General features: G+C 39.0%; 1 protein-coding gene across 3 annotated transcripts in view; it reads left to right on the forward strand.

Moving 5' to 3' along the window:
• The first annotated feature begins 553 nt into the window (after nt 1-553).
• The window catches only part of mink1 (misshapen-like kinase 1), a 36,326-nt gene continuing 11,281 nt past the window's right edge, over nt 554-25,598 (forward strand). For 2 of the 3 annotated variants that reach the window (XM_074672147.1, XM_074672148.1), the window contains exons 1-19: nt 554-1,898; nt 7,150-7,215; nt 7,539-7,721; nt 7,811-7,921; nt 8,010-8,100; nt 8,193-8,323; nt 8,422-8,476; nt 13,797-13,875; nt 15,382-15,557; nt 15,677-15,746; nt 15,840-16,050; nt 19,776-19,883; nt 20,374-20,460; nt 23,572-23,748; nt 23,840-24,010; nt 24,307-24,573; nt 25,027-25,106; nt 25,219-25,322; nt 25,422-25,513. In XM_074672147.1, the coding sequence (XP_074528248.1) occupies nt 1,842-1,898; nt 7,150-7,215; nt 7,539-7,721; nt 7,811-7,921; nt 8,010-8,100; nt 8,193-8,323; nt 8,422-8,476; nt 13,797-13,875; nt 15,382-15,557; nt 15,677-15,746; nt 15,840-16,050; nt 19,776-19,883; nt 20,374-20,460; nt 23,572-23,748; nt 23,840-24,010; nt 24,307-24,573; nt 25,027-25,106; nt 25,219-25,322; nt 25,422-25,513 (2,316 nt within the window). In that variant the 5' untranslated portion in view covers nt 554-1,841. The remainder of the gene's footprint in view (nt 1,899-7,149; nt 7,216-7,538; nt 7,722-7,810; nt 7,922-8,009; nt 8,101-8,192; nt 8,324-8,421; nt 8,477-13,796; nt 13,876-15,381; nt 15,558-15,676; nt 15,747-15,839; nt 16,051-19,775; nt 19,884-20,373; nt 20,461-23,571; nt 23,749-23,839; nt 24,011-24,306; nt 24,574-25,026; nt 25,107-25,218; nt 25,323-25,421; nt 25,514-25,598) is intronic. The other variant, XM_074672149.1, reaches the window with a different exon arrangement.

Consider the following 25,598-nt stretch of genomic DNA (forward strand, 5'->3'; position numbering starts at 1 on the left):
ATGTCAAACTTTCCATGTACTTGTAAATCACAGTGGCTAAAATCATATTGTGACAAAGACATGATTGAGCATAACTTACATTACATTACATAACTGATTTAGAGACATTTGTGAGACAGTATGTTGACTACCATGTCTCCTTTGACAGTTTTTCAGCTTTTTATCTAAAACTCTTGAAATGTAATAATGCACTTTTAGCAAGCATAATGATCTATATGAGTTAAGTTAGGCTTGCAACTATGGCTTTATTTTGCTATTATGTGGCATGCATATAAGAGAAAAATCAACAGAAAAACTCAACGATGAGTAGAGACTTTTCTGTTTTGCAAGAGACGTTATGAATGTATAAATTGTTCTTAACCTGAATCAAAAATACTTGAGGGATGTGTTCAGTGACATGTATCAGTGCAGGATAACAGGTATGTCAGAGATGATCTCAGTTTATTGCATAGAGTGGACAGCCTATTGCGTAGGTTGGGTAAATCCACTGTAATTTCTCAGGTAATTTGTCCCTGATGAAGCACCGTAGCGAACCAACAGACGAAAACACTTGAGGAGTGTTGTATGCAGCCAATCGCTAGAACAACCCTGCAAGACTACAGCAAGGCTGGGAGTGGGAGGGAGGCTTTGGGAAGCAAAACATGGCGAAATAACAAGTTTTGCCCTTAGCCGCAGTTCAAATCTACACCGTAAATTAAGTGTTGGACTACAACTGCAAGTTTGTAATACCTGGACGTTGGAGAGCGATAATAACGCCAAACTTTGAATAGACGAGGGCCCCGGCTTACAAGTATTACGGTGGCTGTCGAGAACATAGTGCCTGCCTTTCTGCTTGTGTTTTCCCCGGAAGGTTGGCAGTGCTAGGCGCGACTGTCAACACGGAAAATGGATGAAGACGGAAAGTTTATCGTGGAGATGACTATCTAGCCTGTTAGCTTAGCTTTCTTAGCTTGCACGACAACGTTAGATTGATCGCACGCACCTGACTCGGTATGACCATCCGAACCCGACGAAATCCAGAAATATTTAAGTCGTGTTAACAAGTTTATTAACTACTGCTGCATTGAGTCGTGTTCTGATCGAGAGAGTTTTTTCCATTCTGTATACTTATGCTATGGTTATATTAATGTAAGACATCTGTTTGGGGCAGATAATGACAGCCTGACAGTTGGTTCTGGTGCGGCGCGGACGGACCCGGACGCCATCACAACAGACGTTGCGTTCTCCCTAAAATCAGGCGCTGCGTTGCAAAGCTTTAAAAATGATTTTATATTTCATCCATTTGAAGAGGAATGCTTGACAGCTGTCTGTTTGTTTTTTTCCCAACAACGCTCAGTCTTTGCTGGTTTGAGAGTACACTGGGATATTGTACAGCAGCAGAGACGCGGCGTCTTGTCAAAATGAACGCAGCAAGGTGTTCAACAACAGCGGAGGTGCATTGCATTGAAAACCTGCAAGCTGACAAAACGGAACCAATGGCCGGCTAGAGCAATCCTGACAGTTTGTTTGAATCTCCTATTTTTACTTAAATGTGTTTTTACTAGATGTTGAAATTTGTGTTTCTGTAAAACAACTGCGGATAACAGTTGGTCTCGGCCGGAGTTAATGTGAGCTAGTCAGCTGGGTGCGTCTGTGCAGCTCTATCTGCGATGTGTTTGCTAATCTAAGTGCTACCGTGGTGTTCCGCAACAGTTTCAGCTTATAGATAGAACTGTACCATTGGTTTTTGTGTTCATAGATAAGCCATTACAAGCTCGTTTTAGCAGCTACTTAAATCCCCCCTTTTACTTGGTTTCAATAAGTGGCTAACTTGTTAGCTAACGTCCTAAGTTTGGCCAGCTATGTCTGAAAACGCCCCCACACGAAGCCTGGATGACATAGACCTCGCAGCTCTGAGGGTGAGTATTGTTATTACATGATAAGTGTGCTGTACTTTATTCGTGTACAGTTATAACAGACGATTTCACTGAATGTTATGTCATATCAACTGAAGTGTTAGGTTGTCTTTGACACAAGCACGACCATGTTACACCCACGCAACAAAGTTAAACTGGGATAAACAGCCCTTGGCCTGTTGTAGCTCCAGGCATATCAGCTGTTCCGCAAAAACAAAAAGCTTCCCATCAAAGAGATTTTATGATTCGTTAAACTGGCAAAGGGTCACGTTGTCCTGGCACTTTTTTTTGGCAATTGGTGTGTTGATAACAAGGAAAACGTAAATTGTGGCTGCTTCTGTCCTCGGGGTTGCACACAGCACCATGGCACTCTGAGATTTTATTTAATTTTCGTTTTATTCTTCAATGACACACTGAAGACAGCCATGGTGAATACTTTGATTGTTTCAGAATCAGGCTCTTTTTCCACTGAAAAAAACAACACAACACTTGTCTTGGATGTGCATCCACTATTACAACTAAAGAGCAGAGAACACTTAGCAGTATCCTAATAAAATTTAGATTTGGTGTTTAAGTTTTTATTTTATTTTATTTTATTTTATTTATCCCATCCTGGAGGCATTTCATATTTTAAAGCCTAATAATATGTAGTATATATGTATAATACTGCTTATTTCTAAAATATAATACATTAAACATAGTAAGAGTAAACTGCTGGTTCTGTTGAAGGCCTTGCTCCTTAAAAATACTAAGCTTTTCTTACCCTAGCCTTCCATAAAATAGCAGCTTTATAAGGCAAGAAATGATGTTAAAAAGCAACAGTGATTCACCTTAAAGTACTTAATTCATGTCTTTGCAGCTACTGTTGTAGACTAAATTTGTGATACTATTTTTTTCAGTTTGTCTTGATCTTAAAGAAGAATCAAAATGTGTGATTTTTCTACAGACGCCTTAAAAACACTTGAGAGCATGTAAAATAAGTATTTGATGCCTACAGTCAGGATTGCATTCCACTTTCTCACACAGTCACTGTTTTGAACAAAGCTGTAGTTTAACCTTGTCATGAGTGGCCATGGGTAGAAGCTACTCAAAATGTATCTTGCATCCTTAAGACTGCAATTTAAGCACTGAGAATACATGGTATCTAGTCCAGTCCAAAAGCTGTGAATCTCATTTAGGCGTTTAGTGTCATTAGATTAAAAAAAAACAACAACAACAAAACAAGAAACTCATGTTGTTAAGAAAAATCATCAATGTGTAGTTCATTACAATCTGAAATACATGAGAACATGAAAGCTATTCTCAAAAAATTACAAGAGAAAAATCTATTTCTTTTGCCCTGGTGCAGCTTTAACAGATTTGTGGGGCTTAACAGGAGATTAGGGGTAGTTTTTCTAAGCTCTTTTTTGTTAGGTCGAGGTTACTTCTCCTGGCTCACCTGAGCTTCTTACCTCAAATATCCCAGGTCATTGTTCAAGCAGACACAGTTCTTCATCACAAGATGTCTGTGTAACAGGGGTGTGTGTGAGGATTGCCCATGGCACCTGGGTGTATGGGATTGTTTGAACAGTATCACTGCTTACTGCTGATTTTTCAGTACTACAGCAATAGTTCAGTCATGTTTTCAATTTCTGTTTTTCTTTTGGCTTCCTGAAAACTTTTGATACTATATGGCCTTGTATTGTCTATGAAGTTGGACTTACATTTCTCTCTAGTGTTAATGATGTTTATGAAATCTTTACTTTAATTTTATTGAGGTGGCAGGAGCTGCCAGAGCCTGCATGGCTGGCTGACGCTAAAGATGAGGGTGAAACTTTTTGTTGTGATCATTTAAAGATGTAAAATCAAGTCAACTTATAAACATAAAAGTTTTGATTGTACTCTGTGTTGTTGCCAGAACTTATTTTGTTTTCTTTAGTAGCAAATGAGTTAATTCCCCTATCAGTCTTGGAAAGCCCCCCACCCCCACCCTCACATTGTAGTTGAAATCCACAATTATTTAGACTTATGTTAACTCCCTAGCAGTCTTTTTTCTTCCTACGTTTGTTGGTGCACTGCGCCCTGTCTGTGGTGTAAGCTCAACCTGTTGATCAGTGAAATAGTTTTAATCAACCTGCAGTTCTTTGAAGGCAGGGCCCTTGTGCGCATGCACACATCAAACCAAACAGGGACCCACTCATTAAAAAACAGCTCCACAGCACTTCTAGAGGGAAAAGAACTCCACAGGGAGGCTTTTAAGTGACTCAATCGCAGCATTTTCAAGATTTTTTTTTTTACCTAGTACAGACTCCAGCATTACATAACACCAGTCCACTGTACACAGGCAACAAAAATCATCTCTGCAGAAACCTTATTCTCCACTGTAAACAGTGCAGTTTGGTAAAATGAAGCCATCTGTGAATTGTGTTGATTGCAGGTGGCATTAAAAGCAACACTTCTAGCATGGAGACAACAAAATCTGACACAGATTTTTTTTCAGCAAAACATGTCTGCGGAATTTTTACAGTCTAATTCTTTATGGCAGTGTTGTTAAACTGCACCAGCCATGATGGTCTTCAAGGACACCTGGAGATTTTCTAATCTCAGTGGGACCAACATGATTAAATGACAACAAAAAACAGAACACTTTCCTCTCAGATACTTTCTAATAGAAAGCGTTGAGAATGTTTGATGCAGATAAGATAGAGAAACAGACCCTCTGGGCTTGAAACTTATGAGAAATTCTGTCTTGTGATTTTATTGTGTTGCAGTAAGTGGAGTAGTGCTTGCTTGTTGTGTTTGGAATAAATAACCTCATATAAGATGGAGAAAAATGAAGGCCTAAATATGAAGAAGAGCTCTGATAGAGGCTGGCTTTATGAACCTTTATTGAAAACTTCAGCACAAGTAACATTTTAAAGGTTAAAAAATGTCAACTACGTTTCCTTGGGGGAAAGTTAGCATTTATTAAAATAAATCTACTCAGCAATCTAAATGTTTACAGATTGTCTCACAGTTTTTGCACCTCGTTTATGATGGTAGCACAAGCCTCCAAGCTAGTCAGACCAAAAGCAAGATAGTTAGGCTTAGAGAGTAAGGTTACATAATGTGTAAACAGATTCATATTGTAGGGATACATTTAGATAAAACATCATAATGAAAAAAGATAAAAATAAAAATGCTAAAATTCCTTCCAAAAAATTCTGTAAGGTTTCTAAGATATCAACATGCCCCTTTGTGCAACTTGTTTAAGTTCAGCAAGATTGATTGCTATAAGATCCTTTATAGCTTGGTCTAGAGTGGAAATTCATAACAGTCTTAAAAACAGAGGCTAGTTTTTTAGTATTATTCACTGTGAAAGTGTCCAAGCTGTGATTTAGCTGATTGTTGCAGCTGTGTCACCGCAGACATACATCCTATTTTTTTAAGACTTCCTTTGTCAGCCAAGTTGACACTCCTGCAGGAAATGTGTGGTCCACTTCCTCTTTGGCCTATCTTCATGTTTCATTTCTCACCCCCTGTTCATTAAGCTTTGGACAACAAGCCGTAAGAAACTTGACTTAGGTGCAAATTCCTCGTCCTGTTCCCATCTGTTTTCTAAAACACTGAGCTACATTAACATCAGCAGCTTATCAGTCTGTCAAATCTGCCATTGATCCGATTGAAGCACGCTGACTTTAGATTCCCCCTTTGGTCAGTCCCCCTGTAGTTTTACTGCTCCCTTTCCTTGCCATCATTTCTGACAGTTTGTTTGTCTGTGTGCTGCTGCTGCTGGTGCTTCTGCTCGAACATGACTGTACCCTTCCCCTTCTATCACTTTGTTCCTCTCAGCCCACTCTTAGCACTGGCTGTGGGTGAAGCTGCCGCCCCTGCCTCGCCACCCACTCCACTGCTACATTATTCTCTTCCTAACATTATTCTGTTGCCTCCTACTTGACGTCATGGTACCCCCCCTCCCCTTTTGTGTCCTCATACATAACATGCTTCTAAATCAGGAGGCTATGTTTATGTCATCAAATGAGAAACACGTATTTGCATCATATGTGCGGTCATTTCCCAATTTTAATGCCAAATCTTCCAAAAATAGGTTTGCCTCTTTTTTTTCTCCCATAAATGTGTCTAAAGAATTTCCCCCTCCTTGTTGGAGGCAAAACCCATCATTGGAAACAGATGAAAGCAGGATAGGTCATGCTGTACGTTCTAAACCCAAAGCAGCAGTCTCACCACCCACACATCTTCTTAAAGCCGTAGTGAAATTGCATGAAAGTGGAGCTGCTTGTCATTCCCCCTTGTCTTTCGTGGAGGGGGTTTCATAATTGAGTCAAAGCAACCTACTCATTATTGGTTTCAATGAGATGCCTTCATTGCAATGAGTAAATCAGGGAGAGGACAGAAGTCACGTCAGTGTTGTCAGAATCCATCTTTAAAGTAGTATCAATATTTAGTGTATTTGCTTGTCTGTTTCCTCCATGTAAAACCTGTAGGTGGGCAGTGAGTGTGTGAGTAGGCGGCCAGGAGGATTGAGCTCAGATGATTTGTATGGAAATGTAGCATTGTAGTCTAGGATTTAAAATAAATCCTTTGTTTTTCCTTTTTCATGTTTTTCTAAATGATTTTAATGCACAGACGAAGGCCTTTTTGGATGTTTGTATGACCCTGTTAATGGTGTAGTGCATCGATCAGCAGCTATGTTCATTTAATGGATGCAAACAGCTTCCCTTGCAAAGGAAAATTATTTTTAATTGCAGCCGTTTGTCAATTCACAAATGCAGAGTACAGCAGTACACTTCCCTGTTGAGAAATAAAACTAACAGAAAGAAAGACTTGTAAAATCATGCTGGCCTGGTTTTAGTTTGTCCTCCATACTGCATCAACAGTGTTTTGCATCTTGACTGGTTTTATCTCAGCCTTTGTGCCAACAAAACTGAAGCCGGATTGCAGGAATTAAGTTTTAAGGCTGACTATTAACAAGGGATGCATGGGTGTTTAAGATATTAGACCTCTGCTTTGGAGCATGTCATCATTGGAGTGATGATGTGTAGGATTGAAGGACAACAAAGCAACAATCACCCATTTAATAAACATAGTCTGATCTTGTTCTAATGAGACAGGTGCTTTATGAAAATGGCATAGTTTCTTTTTGTTATGTTTATTTTGGTCAGTTTTACACCAAAGATAAAAACACACAGTAAATTTCAATTATCTTTGCTTTGCTTTTGCAGTTCTGGCAGTCTGAACGTTGCATAACTTAAGAAGCTGCTTGTTTTTCCTTTAGGATCCAGCAGGGATCTTTGAGCTGGTCGAGGTCGTCGGCAATGGAACATATGGGCAGGTGTACAAGGTGAGGCATGCTGCATGTATCACTTTAGACTTTGTGTATTGAGCATACTGAAGGGAAGCTACAAAAATGAGTTGGCTTTTTGAGAACTGTGCATTAATGCCGTGGATTACAGCAGATTGAACTGCTATGCCGGCCATCTGAGAAGTTTAAAGTAGCTGTGACAGAAAGATAAGAGAGTGCGCAATCAGAGAATAACAGTGATCTGATATGATGAGACACACTAATAAAAGTGGTATTCAAAGAGTGTTCGAAACACAGGGCTACAGGTTTATTTCGATCTTTGCAGACTGCTGTGGTAGTAATCCAACTTGTGTCTGACTCAGGGCCGTCACGTGAAGACAGGCCAGCTGGCAGCCATCAAAGTGATGGATGTTACAGAGGAGGAAGAGGAGGAGATCAAAGCAGAAATCAACATGCTGAAAAAGTACAGCCACCACCGGAACATAGCCACATACTACGGTGCCTTTGTCAAGAAGAGTCCACCTGGACATGACGACCAACTTTGGGTCTGGCTACTTTCTGCATCTAACCAATGATTTAACAGCAGTTTCCTTGATGGATTGTTCGCTCTAAGTTTATGCTTGTCTGTGTGCAGCTGGTGATGGAGTTTTGTGGGGCAGGATCAGTGACTGACCTGGTGAAGAACACAAAGGGCAGCTCTCTGAAGGAGGACTGGATTGCTTACATTTGCAGAGAGATCCTAAGGGTGAGAAGTCACAGCTGCATGAAGCAAAAACAGTCTACTCCAGAGGTCACTTTTCACTGACCTATTTGTCGCCTTTATGTGTTTACAGGGCCTTTCTCACCTCCATGCCCATAAAGTTATCCACAGAGACATCAAGGGTCAAAATGTGCTGCTAACAGAGAATGCAGAGGTCAAACTTGGTATGTTGAATGCTTGGACATTGAAAAATCAGCTGTATTCAATCCCTGGTCATCTTACTTTATCTACCTGTTATTCTTTTGTGTAACTTTAGTTGATTTCGGAGTGAGTGCTCAGTTGGACAGGACAGTGGGCCGAAGAAACACCTTCATCGGCACACCCTACTGGATGGCACCTGAGGTTATCGCCTGTGATGAGAATCCTGATTCCACCTATGACTACAGGGTAATAGTCATGTTTTCTTTCTTTGTGTGTGTGTGTGTGTGTTTGTGAGAGAGATTTTATAAAAGGCAGGGACTGACGCAATCTCTTCTGTTTTGCAGAGTGATATCTGGTCCCTGGGGATTACAGCCATAGAGATGGCAGAGGGAGCTCCTCGTAAGTTTTTTTTTTTTTTTTTTTACCTGTTCTTGGTTATATCACGCAAATCCTTAGTACTCAGCAGCAGATAATTAGTCACCGTCTCTGTGCTCATTCTGAAAGACCTTGTGAATGAGTCTTGTCTTGCAAATGCAGCCTTGCCGTTGTCTGTGTCTTCAGATGGACAGCTGACTCACTCTAATCAAGGTAGTGTAGTCGTGAGCTGGCAGTTGGCATGTGGAGGCTGATTGCACAGATTTCTCTGCTCAAGGATGAGATCTATCTGCCTTAAGATTCTGTATTAAACCCTCCTCTTTTCTTTGTATAAGCCCATTATGTCTGTTATTTTTTCTGAACTTCACCAGGTGCACACGTTTGCTCACCCTCTGTCAGTATCCACATGTAAAGATGGCATAAAGAAAGTAAATAATCATATTGCAATATTATTTATATTGCAATTTTATTAATATTACTTCACCAAATTGTATAAAATGTTCATGATACCAATGTTGATTTGCATTAATTGTTTGTTTTTCCAAATTACCTATTGGTTATGATTTATTGAAATTTTTCTGTCCCTCCTTTAATCCCCCTAGAATGCCCCCTGACCATGTTTTTACTAATTGCACGTCACAGATCTCTCTCAGCAGTGGTGTTAAACCTCCACACTACCAACATTTTCTTTCACATTTGGACATGACAGTGAATTAGAGAGATGTCCAACTGATAACTTTTGTGGCAAATGAAAACCAATAGTCAACACATATTGGTGTTTTGATGATTGAACACACAGGTTGGCTGACGGCTGAAATGTAATGCAGCAAATATGGATATATATGGAGTTGAACTAGGAAGCACTGCACAAGGGTTATACCTTCTGTATATGGGACACACACCTAAACCACTAGACTAAAGTTGCCTATGTGAACAACAATTTGATAGTAATAACTAATGAGAGACTACAACTGAAACACTGCTGAACTTTAACAAACACTTTATTATAATTGGCTTTCTTGGTGTTGACTCAGTGAAATATAAAAAATACATTTCCTTATTTTTCTTTCTTGGTAAAATATTGCCACAAAGGACCTCTGGGCTTCTGTCCAGACATCTGTAATTCTTAAAATATAAATAAAGCAAGGAAAATATTTAGGTAAAAGAAAAATAATGTGTAATTCTTCAATCCAGTTCATGATTATCTCTCCAAGTAACAAGTTCTTGGATTTTTTTTAAATTATATAAAGTTTTCAAAGTTTGACTGATAATAATGCCAGAAGCAGTATCAACCTACATAATTCTGCACATCATGGCAGAATTTATATTAAAAACATTCTTACAAGTATTTTTTTAATTGGTACACTGTCATTGAGTTTAGGAAAATGTGATATCTCTTTAAATAGACAATAGGGAATAAGGAAATGTTGGTAAACATTTACAGCAGGATGCATGAGATTAACAGTTAAGGCATAGGGATCAAAACTATTCTTTTCAACATTTTCTTAATGGTTTGACAGCAGAGCTACCCTCACAGCACCACACTTAGTCTATTTTTTTAGGGATGCACCGATATGAAAATTTTGAAAGAAATCAGAAAAATCTGAGATGATCAAATTTTGAACATACTGAAAATCATGCAAACCAATTTTTTAAATATCTCCTTTTATTTTAAAACTTGTTTTCTTTCCAAATAAGGAGGTGACAGGGCCACCATGAAACAAAAGTAACAGTGTTGCTTTACAGAAACTTTCGGATCACAAATATGGATCTCAATAAGGATCACAAATAAGGATCTCAATAAGGATCACAACTCAAAGTAATATCCTGACTAAGTTAGCTTATCAAACTTGCCAATATTCCTGGCAACTAGGAAATTATTTTTAACAGTATAACATGTTTTAAATTAAAGTTCACTCTATTTAATCTCAAATCTGTGAAAAAGTTCAAATCAAAGGATGGAGTGCCAAGATAAATGCGATCAAAAATGTATGTTTTGTCTGTTTTTTAGATCAAAAACAGGAAGAGGGGCATAAAAGAAGAGGGTCCACTCTTCTTAGGTAGTTTTGGTGTTTACATAGTCATAGAAATATTATTTGGGTCTTGAAAGATCGTTCAAGATGCTCTGAAAATGGCCAGCAGCTAATGAGTAAATAACGGCCCACTTTTGCTCATTGGCCGATGCCGATATGTTAAAAAAAATGACCAACATCGGCTGATACCGATATTGATACGGATATCATGCATCCCTATATTTTTTTGATCAGCCTTATGAGCCCTTGGCCCGTCAGTTAATCATCCTGCCTGTCATAAGAGCTCTCTTCTCTGAATCAGCTGTTTGGTATACTAGCTTCCCTGCATTAAATTAATGGTATAAAGATAAAGTTAAGATGCAGTAAGATACAGTTTGACATAAAAATTTCAGATTGACTTTAAAGTAAAACAGACTTGTACTGTAAGGTTGGTGCTTTATGTTCTCCCACTTTTTACAAATCAGGTTCAAACTCTGCCTGGAGTTTACATCCACAGGCAGCTTATTGTTGAGCTGAGGGCTAATTAAGCTCTCTTGAATAAAATTACTGCCCAAATTAACTCCTCCTCCAATCTCTAATTACTACTTCACTTGGTGATTTAAGTTTCTCCTACAATTATGGGTCTCATATGAAAACTTGTGAGCCTCCAGGGTACATGCACCAGGAGTAGACATCTTTTTTTTAATAAGTTCCTCATTTTAAATGAAGGGGAAAAGTTAATGTTTTTTTAAGAGCTAAAAAATAGGTTAAAGAGCTTTTTGATGTGAAAAAGAGCACAAACAACACTTCATCTTTAAAAAGCACCACAATGATCTGCTCTTCTTTTCTTTTAAATTAAAACTTCTTGTTTTTCTAAAACCTTTTGAGCTGCACTGCTGAAAACAGAGCTCCTGCAGATCATGTCAATGCTGCTGTGGGTGACATAAGGCATGTAGGCCAACTAGCGAGCTAGTGTTGGTGTAGCATCGTGAATTATGCAGTGTAAACTTACTCACTCCATCAATCTGATTGCTGAAGTATGTTTTTCAGTGATAAATATGTGAATTTGCCCACATGTTGTGAGTGAGTAGAGCTGCAGCCGCACCAATCATTTGATCAATAGAAGATAGCTTCTACTAATCAGTTAATTCAAAAATTAACTGTTTGCCAAACATAAAAGATATATAAAGAAGACCCAGATTATTTGATTTTAATTAACTTTAAATGTGTATTTTTCACTTAAGTCATTAAAATCTTTGATTTATTTTTTTATTCTAGTCACTGCATCATTTTTGTGTCTCCTGGTCATGACAGTGATGTGGCAGCATGTGACCTTTAATCAATAGTCACATTTCTGTTTAGTCCATTTCATTCCTGTTCATAGCCAATTTTTTAAGTACAGTGTCTGTATTGATCACATGACCTATTACTGATACTGATTCCTTTTTGTTTTCCACAGCGAGGTTAGGGAAGGTGTGGTTATCATTGTTGACCTAGGCCACTATTTTTTTCAAATCTTATTGCGTGTATTTGCTGTTTTGGATGTTTGCACACTTCACATACACGCATGCAAAAATGTAAATGCTCCACAACTACACTGCAGAGCAAACAGTGTCTCACTGCACCATACATGTAAATGATCCATTAGGAATTCATTTTAAGAAAAAAGTCCCTTTTCTGTTCAAATAAGCCACATAGCTAATAACACCTTATTCACCGGCACTGGGACTAACTGCCCTGTGCAGTTGAGTAAAATATTTGCACCAGTGTTTTCAAAGAGCAGAACAACAATAAACCTCTAAATGACCTAAAAGAATAACAGCTGTATAAGTCTGTAAGTAGTATTTTGAATTCACTATTATGAAAAAAATCAGGGGTTAGATCAGGTCGGGGCTGTCTGATTCTCAAACCTAGCTACCTGCTAACCTGCTAGCATATCAATGCAGTTTCCCATATACGTTAGCATCAAGCTTGCACTATTTTGCTATTTTGGTAAATAAGGTGATTTATACCATTTGGAATGTACTGAATATGAATCTCCTGAGACAGAGTAATGTACATTTCTTTTTGAAGTAAGTTCTTCAGTAAAACTTCTTCAGAGTCAGAGTTTTTTGGGGAAAAGTTATCTTACTGCTAAGCTAAGATAGCTACAGGAGGCTAGTTGACTTAAGGCCCAGCGGCTTCAGCACAATGTAAAGAATTGATAAGGGAATCATTAAGCACAGAGGCTAATGATATCGATGGATTGAAACATTTCTTATGGATTCTCAACAGGAACCGGTTTTCAATTCCCATCCCGGCGACTCATCATACATGTGTAATTTCTGGCGTTGTCAGGATGAGACACAGTGGAGCTTTACATGTGTTGATGTGGCAGCTCCTCTCCCTTTTAAATCTGGAGCATACTGCACCAAGATGCAGAACTTTCTGGGTGTTTTTGCGCTTGAATATCATTAGAGCGATTTGCTTTGTGAATTAGACCTGGAGCGGAGCAGATATCAGGGCCAATTATGCCCAATTCTTGGTGTTATTAACAGTTGTAATCCATTCTTAGTGAATTCCTCCTGGAGTTTTGATTTCATAGTTTTAGAAAATGTTTGAGAAAGACAAGATTTTTGTCAAAGCATTTGCAAACTGGCAAAACTTGGCGAGAAAAGGGTGCCGGTCAGACCATGAAATGTGACTTTAAATACAGAGGAAATGGAAGCAACAGTGGAAACTCTTTTTTTTCTGATCAGCTAATAGCATAAAGAATCAAATATTTCCCTCCAGGTGTTTTAGTGACACTCTAAACTAGAATTTATGATCATATTTTAGAACTCTGTGGGCTCTATCATTTCCTCTGACAAAGACATTGACAAACCTGCAGACTCCCTGTCACAAAGTTTTCTTCTCCCTTTAGATAGGGAAAAAATACAGTGCAACTCTACAGCATGAGTAGGAGTATGTGTTAAGATGGAGTTTCATTACTATTATCCGCATAACTGTTCCTTCTGTTTTGATGTGGTCCTTAGTATGTTGAAATAAAATAACCCCCTTGCCTTCGGCTGTCTGAATCATGTTGCATACTTCCAAAAGACTGCTCTACAAAAGCCTATTTACTGTGAAACTGTAAAGCTAACCAGTCAGGTTTAGCTACCTACCTACGCTGGGAACACAATGACTCACAGGCCTTGCTCTCACATTCAATGCAACAATAAGCCTGGGGCACCAGGAAATATTGGATAACAGCAGCTGTAGCCATGTTTGAGGATACAACAATGTGTAATGGTGGATAATATTTAAAAACTACAAAACACTCAGTCAATAATAACACTGTCTCCTTCTTTCAGCTCTGTGTGACATGCACCCAATGAGAGCGCTCTTCCTTATTCCGAGGAACCCTCCTCCAAAACTGAAATCCAAAAAATGGTGAGTTACCAACCTGTCGTCGCCTCAAACTCTATCACATAAGTCATATCCTGCTTAACAGATTCCCCTCACATATTATCACGAATCAAACACCCTCAAAACATGTTGCCAAAGTAAAGTTTGAAGTCCAGCTGATATGAAATGAAATTATTTTGTCTGTTAGAGCTGTATAAATCACTTGGCCCTTGGATTATCATGGCACCCATACTTTGCTTTAATTCCACAGAAGCTTTTTTGATTCTGATATATCATGAGAGGTTGACTTTATTTTGATAAGACCAGTCAATCTTTGCACAACACAGTGACATCAGCCTTCTGTGAGAGGCTGTACAGACGGTCACATACAGCCTGAGAGCGCTTTGCTTCATAGTGCAGGAGAAAAAGACTCAGAACCGTATAAGATTCCTGTTTAAGTCTTCTGCTTACTTCCGAACATGAACACAAACGTCACCCTTCACCTTGGCAAGTTGCATAAGTGAGCAAACAAGCACACATGGGAACATGAGAAAGGTACACTGCTATTGTTACGCCAACAATAGGCATGTAAACAAACCTTTAAATCTCATTTATGTCAAATTGAAATGTTGTTTTTACTTTTAACACTGTTGACATCATGCTCTGGGCAAATGGCACAAGTTAACTTCTTTGTGCCCTGTTTCCCTCTTGGTACCAACACTCTCGCATCCTGTCTGCTACAGTCAGTCGAACTACACACCTCTTCTTTGGACTGATAAAAATTTCAGAAAAACAGATGACATGGCGTGACTTTAGCTAGACTTTAAAGCAGAAAAGAATGTGTGACTTTCCCCATTTGGTAGATTAAAGCAGTGAATATACTTTTCCTATCCAGTCACAGTGAACACTTTATTTCAGCACTGGAACATGATCTCTCTATAATGCAATATATTAAATCCTGTGTACATTCATGGGCACTGTTGTTGCTTGATTCTTACTGCTTTGCATTGCCCAAATTCTCAAATATCAAGCACAGTAAACAGAGTTGAGTGCGTCTGAACTAGATTTATAGGAAAAACTGTGAATGGAAAGAATGCTGCTCGTACAGGAAGCTGAAATATTGCAGGCAAAATGTGTGATTTCTTTAAGCAGATGTTGTACTTCAGGTTGAGCTTAAAAGCAGTCGCAGCTATCTGTTATGCTCATTTTAAGACTTGTATTCTCACTGGCAATACTTTACCTACAAGGCTTTAACAGACACATTTAAAGCGGTGTGTGGTCTTTTTGTAAAATTGGAAAAGATTGTGCTCTGTATCTATAAAACACAGTTTTCTATATTGTAATTAAAAGTAGAAGCACTTATGCAAATACAAACTTAAAGCAAAGAATGGAAACAATAATAAGACCTAATAACTCTGGGAAAGCTGGTGCTTGTAGATTTCCCTGATTGATCATTTAAGTGTTGGAGTTTATTTTACTCTGATCATGTCGGCCTTTCTAGCTCTCCTCCAACACTTCTTCTTTTTTTTTTTCCCTTTAAACTTATCGCAGGTCTAAGAAGTTCATTGACTTTATAGAGGGATGTCTTGTGAAAACATATCCCAGCCGGCCATCCACAGAGCAGCTGCTGAAGCACTCTTTCATCCGGGACCAGCCCACTGAGCGTCAAGTCCGAATTCAGCTCAAAGACCACATCGACCGAACTCGCAAGAAGCGGGGAGAAAAAGGTGAACAGGAGAAGATGCTTCAGTGGATTTTACAAACAGTGATTAACTAAAGTGTAATGTAGGTTAGTATGCCACAAAATTCTTGATTTGAACTTTTTGTCTTCTATTTTTTCTCTCAGAAGAGACAGAGTATGAGTACAGTGGTAGTGATGAAGAGGATGAAAATCGTGGAGATGACAGAGAGTCAAGGTAATTTCATTTTTTTGTGTCACTGAAACAGAATGAAACCTTGACTCTTGCTCTCTCTGTGAATGATAACCTCATTCTCATCTTTCTAATCAGCTCCATCCTAAATGTGCCCGGTGAGTCTACTCTAAGGCGGGATTTCCAGCGTCTGCAGCAGGAGAACAAAGAGCGATCTGAGGCTCACAAGAGGCAGCAGGCCCAGCTTGCTGCTCAGCGCAGGGACCCTGAAGAACACAAGAGGCAGCTGTTGCACGACCGACAGAAGCGCATTGAAGAGCAGAAGGAACAGCGGCGTCGACTTGAAGAGGTAATGACACCTTTTGGAGTAATAGCCTTACTATTAGAAAACTATCGGCCCTTGTGCTGTAACTGCTTCTTTGCAACCACAGAACAAAACAGATCGCAAGTAAAAATATCTTTTTTTTAACTTAACAGTAACAGTAACAGTGCTTGTATCTTGAATTCTATCTCTTTTTCTTATCGTGTAGTTCATGCAGACAAAGCATCACATCATATTTACAAAAATCTTAAAGCATTTATTTAATGAAAACCTTTGCTGTTTGTCCTTAGTTGAACTTTCTTACAATATTTAAGTTTATGTTAAAACTTGACATTTCAGTAGTAACCTATTGCAGCATATTTCAAAATACTATTACTAAGATGTTAGGAGTTGTACCTCCAAAATAAAATTCTGAGCATGACAAACTAAGTTGTTAGAAAGTGGAATTAGAAAGCTCCACGTATGAAATACTTAACCTATTCTTAAACAAAAGTGCATTTTAGGAGAATTAGTTATTACATAGGTTTAATACCCCACAGTTGAACAGTGACAGAAAAAAATCAGATGCTATCTGTTGCACAGTGGCAGACACAAACTCAACTCAAAAGTTTCTTCTACTAGATTTAGCCTATTATCGTGATCTGTCCTTTTTGTTACCTGCAGTGTGATTTTGTTTCAGCTAAATGCCTCTGAAAAAAAGGTTGACCTTGATTTTGTCTGGAGGTAATTCTGCAATTTTCTGCACAAACAAGAAGCTCCAGACATTTGACTTCAGTAAGACACTGCACCAGGCAGTGAAATGATCAGGTTTCTTGTGTGTTATGTTCCTGCTCATGTCCCTACCCCTCCAGACACTCAACTACTTTCTGTTGCCCTTTTATTTTCTCTAATCTTCAGGTCATTATTTTCCATGGCTCGCCCGGTCTTGAGTTCCCAGCGTCTTTGATTGCCTTCTATTGTTGGCCCTACTTGACTGTTGTTATGTAATATGTCAAATGAATAAGCTGTGAGCACTTCTAATATGATTTAAAAAAAAGCTGTTTGCAAAGCTTACATTGTGCATTAAAAAATGAAGCCTACATTAAGAAAGCAGTGGTTCTCAAACTTTTTATCAGTGATGATTACCCCCTATGAAATGTTATTTTTCTGCTAAGTACCCCAACAAGCACAAAACAGTTTTGTTTTAAAAAAATCCTGACCAGGCACAAAACATTATTATTTCATCAACTATGAAACAAAAATAACTTAAGACGTGTTTAAAAGAAATGATTTATTCACATAGAAATAATTGACATCTTAAAATGTCCTCTTCTGCTAAAAAATGTGTTAACTTAATAGTAGATAAACATTTTTTCTGAAAAGAAAGGCATAAACTTCATTCAAATAAAAGACTTGCTTAAAAAAATGGAAATGCTGGGTACTTTTCATATTTAAAACGATACAGTATCGATGCCCGGTACCTGGCAATCAGTATTGGTACTCAACAGCACCAATTTGTGGTATTTTCATATGTGTTTATAATTATAAATTTGTTTGATAATATAATCTCAAAGTTTTCAATTCAACATATTTGTTTCTCAACATATTAACTTGCAATGCTGTGTTCATTTCCAGCATGACAAATTGCCTTCTCTTTCACTTCCTCACAGTCACAAGGATGTGTTTAGGTACCATACCTGGTATTATCAGTAATCAGTACCACAGACTTAATTCGGTAGCTACCTAACTCGGTACCCATCCCTACTTACCTACCTGTAGTTCGTTGACATTCAAAGTGAATCAAAAGGAAAGTCGGAGGGATCAATTCAGCATAACTACAGAAGTACCTTCCTGCAACTCAGGTATGATAATTCTGTCAGCATTTGCACAAAGTAAGATGAATTTGTAGCCTAGAGTGAGTTTCTTTAAGTTTTTATGATGCAATGGAGCTGTTAAAATGTAGTTCAACCCTTGAGGAGAAAAAAGATTAGTGTGTTGCATTTGTGACTTTAGATTCAGACTTTCTCTTCACTAAGAACACTAATCTGCCTGTTATGAAGCTTTGAAACTGCCCCAGAGGCTGCACGTGCTAATCTGAATAATGCAGTGCACAGAAACCACACACATACCAATTCATTTTTAAAATCTATTTTTAATTTCACCACTGCTAGGCTTAAATGCTTAAGCAGCAGGCAAGCTTACGTGCAAGATTTGGTGCAGCTGAACAAACCATATCCTTAACAGGACTGTTAAATAATGAAGTGATCATCGTTAGAACTATCCAAACTTCTCTTACCTTTGAATTAATCACTCTTTATCATCTTCACGGGAAGCTGCTACTCAGGAAACGGTTCCCTCGACGTGTTGGCTGTTGACATGTTGATGTAGTGCTGTCAACAGTGTTCAGGGGAGAATTTGTTGATTTGGAGGCTTGCATGTGTCAATTTATTATTGTGGGGCTTGAGTAAAGTTGTTTTTAAATATGTTTCAATGTATTTCTTGATTTAGATTTGAATAAAAGGGTATTTTTCAGAGGGGTGGGTCTCAGAAAGGCCATGGCTCCTCTTGAAAACATGTTGGCTTTACATGATTTACAACTAAAAAAAATCCCTGTTGTTCTTACACTGATGTTTTAAAAAAAAAACCTTATTTCAGCCTCTGTCTGTAACACTGTTCTGTAACAATGTTTTAGCTACTGTCTCATTAAGACTCCTTACTCCAGAAATCCCATTCCCCCTGATTGGCTCGTCCTCTCGGGGGAGTCAGATATCAGCGTTGACCTGTTTGAGTAAAGAAAATCTTTGTGCAATGACCTCATCATTTTAGCCAGTCTCGTGAAGCTCTCATGCTGTTTTAGAACAGACTGTTTTCTAAGTAGAGAAGGAAATACTGTATAATATAATCTTTGTGAATAATATTTTCGAGGAGTTACATTAGAAATGATTAGTAGAAATGGAAAAGGCACATACTTGATGCCACACCTGCAGAAGTCAGTGCCACTCTAGTTTAAAATGTTTGAGCTTTCCTTTTCTTGTCAGGAGTGGCTGGTAAGCTAGAACTATTAAAATGAGAAACTGACTGAGAGTAACTGTTTTTTATTATCTTTTTCCTTCTTTGATTTCATTTCTGAAGCCAGTGCAATGCATGTAGATGTGTTTTTAGATGTGATCATAGTCCACATTCTGCATCTTACCTAACAAAGCTCATTGGTGGGCTGTGAAAAGGGTCAGCAGCTGTGAAATGTTTCAGGAGGTATGTGGGATTTTCATAAGGTGCATAAGCACTCAGATACTGCTATGACCGTTAAGTATATTTCTGTATTGGTTATGTGCTGTCCTGTAGTCTGACTCTTTTAAACGACCAGCACTCCCTCATTGTCTTTTCCTGTAGTCCTGTTAAACTGTTAAATGCCTACAACTCAATGAGCTCAAACGAGCTCAGAGTGCTCAGTGTCACTTCTAAGTGGGAGGCTTTCACAGGAAACAAACCTTCCCTCTTTTATGACCCTTCAAAAAGCAGACGAAAGAAGTACCTGGGGAACTGACAGTCAGTCAGATGATTAGGATGCTTTAGGTGTGTGTTAGTGAGAGTGACTCACATCCTCTGTTCTCTGCTCTGCACTTCCGCACCCTTCATTTCTTTTCTTTTTCACCAGCTCTTTGCACAAAAAACAAGAGAGGGTTTGCTCATAAGCAGGCTCTCCATTATGAATTCCCTTGTGCAAACACAGCCTCTATGCTCATTTTTCTTTTCCTGTCCCCCTTCTCTCCCAGCAACAGAGAAAAGAGCGAGAGATGGTGAGGCAGCAAGAAAAAGGTCCCCACCGGAGACTCGACGATATGAGACGGGAGGAAGATAGGAGGCTGGCTGAGAGGGAGCAGGTAACCAACCACAGGAGTTGTGGGGCTATGATCAGCCAATCAGAGTATAGTGTGGGCGTGTCCACAAGCAACACTGTGCAAGTTGCTCTGGTGGTGAAATTCCATGAGTAGGTTGCCATAGCAGCAAGGGTCTAAATTAGTGTATTTATTCAGAGATGAGTTTTCTGTGGGTGAGCTCTCTGCGTCTCTTTTGCAGTTTCCAGTCTACCCTCAGTAACACAAGAGTCTGGCTTCCCAGTAGCATTAACCAGTAGTCCAGAACACATTTTTTATGTCATAATGATACCTTGCAACCCACAATGTATTGCTTAATGTTAAATTACTCTAATTTGTTGTCATTGTCTTAAAGTAGCACTAGACTAGTTTATGTTGAAACGCTTGTCTCCTGAAAAACAATTATTAACTTTTTTTTTATGAGTATATAACATAGTTTGCATTTTTCTTCTCTTTCCTCACCTTAATGCCTTCATCCCACCTCCTTCCCTTTCAGGAGTTTATCAGACATAAGTTAGAAGAAGAGCAGCGCCAGTTAGAAATCCTCCAGCAGCAGTTGCTTCAGGAACAAGCACTACTAATGGTAACAAACCCTCACTCCTCCTTTATCATTTTCACTCTTGAAAACACACGTTTCCTTCTTTTCGGGAAATGATTTGATGTCTCTGAAAATGTCCTTTTGAAGAACTTGCATTTTTGCATGCTGGATGGATTTTTTTTTGAGTAGTGGAGATAAGTGCTTCCACAAGTTAACTATTTTACTTTCACTCTATTTTGTTACAAAAGAAACAGATTCCTGCTCCTGTAGAAATGCTCAACATGTCTGAGAGAGTATATGCATCTCCCACAGAAAAGCATGCTCTAACCTACATTTTGGAATAGTATGGGCATACTTTGGTGTGTTTTTGTGAGTGCATATTGCTCCCAGAGAAAGTTTCCTCAGTCAGGACATCTTTACTGAAGCCAGTGTGTGTGATGTGTTAGATCTTTGCTCCTGTTTATTTGAATGGAAGAAAGAACCAAACCGTAATGCTGAATGGATGATGCCGTCACTTAATGAACCAGGTTACAGGTCAAATAACAATTATTAGCAATGATAATATCACCAGCACACTCCCAGACCAGTGCTTTGAGTCAGTTTTAAAGTAGTTGCATTATTTCCCATTTAGGTAATCACAAAAGCAATCAACTAAGAAGCTTCATCATTCTGGAATCCAATAATGCTCAAGCCTCTAGGGAGCTGAAGACAGGGCCATTAGTGTCCTTATCGCTCCAATAAAAGTTGGTCAATGGGATACAAGTATTCATTCAGCTTAAAACATCTGTGGTGAATGGTAAGCAACCTGCCTGACCACTGTAATACACCTTTGAAAAAGTCAATTTCCTTTCATGTAATCAAATCAGAAGTCAATCAAAACTTCAGTCTTTTGAACCAAACCTCCTGCAGAAGTGATATCTGACAAAAGCTGTGAACCAAAAGGAAAGACTTTGATTGTTAGCTGCAGGTAGTCACTTATAAATCATTTCTTGAAAAATGTACCTAAATGGTACTTAACAGGGCTTTTCTGAAAGCACGCTACGATTGATAGTCACATTCCTGTATGCACAACACATTTTCACACTAATGGCAACAACTCCTATAATCATTTTGCTCATTATGATGAAGGAATTTCTGGTTCATTATCTTGCCTAAGGATGCTTGGTTATGTGACAGCAAGAGCTTGGATCAAACCATCAGTCTTTCCAATGACATTCAACCAAGTCTGTCACTAAGCTACACCTGTCCCAAACTCTCCTTTCTACATGTTCTGATGCAGGTTTTAGTTTATTGTAGGAATTTCAAGACCATTAGAGCACCATTATTGGCTGAAAATATTAATAGATTAGAAATGATAAGCTGTCTTTTGTTCATTGGTATTAAGCTTTACTCGAAATAATCTCTCAAGAAGAAATTTTTGTGTTCTTTATTATCACACCCTGAGAGGAAATAGATCAAATCAGGCTAACCTCAACTAAAGTGAGAATCAGTAACGCGAGGCAAGGCAAGGCAAGGCATGTTTATTTATACAGCACATTTCAGCATGGAAATTCAAAGTGCTTTACAGACAAAACAAATTAAAAGAAAATGATTAAAATTCAACTAAAAAGAAAATTAAAATTACAAAGATACAATAAAACAATAAGATTAAAAAAAAAAGCTAAAATAGATTTTAAAACTGATTTTTAAAACAGATTTATTACAGTACAGCTTTTAGGTTGTGCAATTACCATACATCACTGATTCTTGAGAATTTGGCTAAAACAGGATTTAATTTTGATTTTTTTTTCTTTCAGTGATAATAAATCTAAACGCATGTGTATATGAAGGAAAACTGAAAAATTACAGCAGCTTCTGTGACCTTATAGCATTTGGCAGATCAGTGGAGGGGAAGAGGGTCTTTGGGAATAGAGCTGACTAAGTGATTATCCTAATTTATTGCTTTTTTGATAAATATCTGACGCTGTTGACACAAACTCAAGCCACATTTTGAGCAATCACACAAATTTGTGAAATTGCTGTTGAATAATCACTGCTGGGTGATTTAAAGATACTTTAATTTTGCTCTTTTATCTGGCATATATTCTTCTTTTTAAATAATTTTTCACAACTTTATGACAAATTGAAACACTAACCTGTTGTTTGGGAACAGCAGATTTTTTTGCTAAAACTAAACTAACTAAAAACAAACATGAAATGACATATATCTGTGCAAAAACCCTTTAATAATCATCAAAGAATGTTGTAAATTGGATAATTTAATTCACTTTTACTCAAATTTACACTTTTCTTAGTGGGACATGTTTTTTCCCAAGTCTCAAGAATCAGTGACATGTTGCACAAGAGCACAGTGCTTTGCCCTGGTTTCCAGCAGTGCAGGAAAGGAAGCTTGTGTGTTCCTTTTCATGAAAGCTTCTTCAAGGTCCTTTAAGAGAAGTGCTGCAATGCCTCCACTGTGTCCTCGGTTTCTCTCTAAGTCCCCTCCAACACAGGGAAGCAGCTGGTTAATGCACCCTTACCTTGTGCCAGGCTGAGCTTCTCACTGTGGAGGGACATTTGAGGAAAGTTATTTTGGTTTTATCCACAGACTTATGCTTTCATTCTCTTCCCAGAGTGGGCCATATGTGAGGTTTATAACAAAGATTTATGTTTCAATCTGATACTTGGCTTTGTGGCACATGGTAATTAGAGCTGAAGAACTATGAAAAAAGGAGCATTTGTTGAAAAAGACCGAGTGATTCTCTTCTTAAGATTGTTCATATTTATCAAATAAACTTAGTGTGAGAAATTCAGATTGACCATTTATCTGTTAATGAATGGAAAACTTATACCTACTGTTATAATGTTATTTTGAGTCTGTACTTGAGTGACTCATGGAAGACGTGCTTACGACTCAGTGAAAAACCAATAAGTCAACTGACTCACTTATACACCGTCTGTTTAATATATGGCATACAAAGGTTCAGCTGGGTACTATTCAGTGTTATTTGTGGTGTTGTAATTGATTGCTGTGTTAAAAATAGAGATTTTAGAGTCTTCCCAAACATTGATTCTCTTTGCGGATGAAACTTGGTCCCAGAAATACACAGACTTATGTATGAGCTTTAAACCAACCTGCCTGAATCACTAACCTGCAGTGCATCCCTTTTGGCTCAGGAATATAAGCGCAAACAGCTGGAGGAGCAGCGCCAGTCAGAGCGGCTGCAGAGGCAGCTGCAGCAGGAGCATGCCTACCTGGTGTCTCTGCAACAACAGCAGCAGGAGAAGAAGCCCCAGCTCTACCACTACAACAAAAACCTAGAGCCCAACAACAAACCCACTTGGGCCAGAGAGGTAGCAAATTTACCCACAACCAAAACATGAGTTGCCAAACATGTACAAGCTTACAGAGTGAATACTTTTCTGATTCTTGTCCCTTTATAAGGTGGAGGAGCGGAGTAAGCTCAACAGACAGGGCTCACCCAAAATCTGCACCACCGTCTCTGACACTGCCATCCAGTCACGGTCTGATTCAATCAGCCAATCAGGAGTGGGGCAGTCAGCTCAGACTCCACCGATGCAGAGGCCAGTGGAGCCCCAAGGAGGGCAGGGGAAGGTGAGTGAACTTTGAACGAGTGTTTTAAATTCCTGGAAAAACTAAGGGAGAAACAACTTCTGATGCCTGTCTGCTACTAATACTTGAGCTGCTTAACTTTTTGTGGTCCTTGTTTATACTTTTTTCTTCCTTGTCTTCTTTTCCCCTTCTTTCTTCTCTGCCAATCTGCAAACCTGAATGGAAAAAAAAACTCTGGATACAAAAACAATCCTCCTTTTCCTTCACTTTGACCTGCTGCTATGGCTGTCCTGTGCACGCGTCCTTCCTGGCTGCTCTTTCCTTCTGGTGTGCTGCAGTTTCAGATGGCTCACTTGGTCCCTCTAAAGCCCTACGCTGCCCCTGTGCCTCGCTCCCAGTCTCTCTGTGACCAGCCCACTAAGACTATGTCCGCATTCCCCACCCAGGACCCCTCCCTTGCCCCCACACCTCGCCCCATCCACTCTAGAGAGCTGGTGCGTCAAAACTCAGACCCTACCTCTGAGACCCAGGTGCCACAGGCGCACCAAATGAGAGAGGATCGTGGACCATGGATCCGCCTGCCAGATGTGGAACTACCACCCAAGGTGAGAATCATAGTTTGTTAGAGTTCAGAAGAAGATGCAGAAACCTTAAAAAGAAACAAAAGTGTTACTTTCTCCACTGAAACACTTCTGTATCCACTCAGATCCCATGTTTACTAGATTATGATTCGTGAAAGCAAACATGAAAACACACGTTTTCTTACACAGTAGCGGGTGGATTAAGTAGTATGTCTACCTGTAATTATATGTTGACATTAAAGGAAACTCATGACAATGAAATTATGAAAATGCTATAGGGCTCTCACACCCAACAGAGTCCTAAGATCTTGAAACAGGTTTTGATGTTCTTTGATTTATACCCTTATCAAAGTGCCGTTAAAATACTGGAATCGTGACTCTTCTGTTAAGTAGACATTACAGTATTCAGTAGGACAAAGTTACTTCATGGTTGATGTGAAATCCTTGGAAATGTGAATATGAGGTTTCTGTCTTCAGATCCCTCAGAGGACAGCGTCCATTGCCACAGCTCTCAACACCAACCTGTCCTCTGGCATACGGCATCCAGTAAGAGCCAGGTACTGCACGCAGCCAAATGGTCCGATCAGATGTTTCCTTAAATTAGTTCCTCCCAAATGATGTTAGGCTTAAATGACGACATGAGATAACTGATTCGTATCCTCCTGGCAGCAATCCAGATCTGAGTCGCAATGATCGCTGGGAGAGAGGAGACAGTATGAGCATCATATCCAATCTGCCCCAGACTGGCTCTCTAGAGAGGCATCGCATCCTCAGTGAGTCCCTGCCTCCCCAGTGCTATTTCTCTGCAGACTGTCTTTGCTGTAAGTCACATTTCAGGATCATAACTACTCTCTGAATTTTAACCCTTTCAGGCACGTCCAAAATGGATTCACCAATTCTCACCCACGATAGTCGTCATAAGCCTGGGGAGTCTCGCACCTCCTCTCGCCCTGGGCGCCCTGCTGTAAGTTCATCCATCAAATAAATTACATATTGTCTGACTCTTCAGTAACCTCTACTTATGAGACTATTTTCTCATCACTGAAGAT

The sequence above is a fragment of the Halichoeres trimaculatus genome, unplaced genomic scaffold, assembly GCF_033239565.1.
Source record: "Halichoeres trimaculatus isolate MK-OKI-2021-1 unplaced genomic scaffold, fHalTri1.1 fHalTri1_scaffold_6, whole genome shotgun sequence".
Lineage (NCBI taxonomy): Eukaryota > Metazoa > Chordata > Actinopteri > Labriformes > Labridae > Halichoeres > Halichoeres trimaculatus.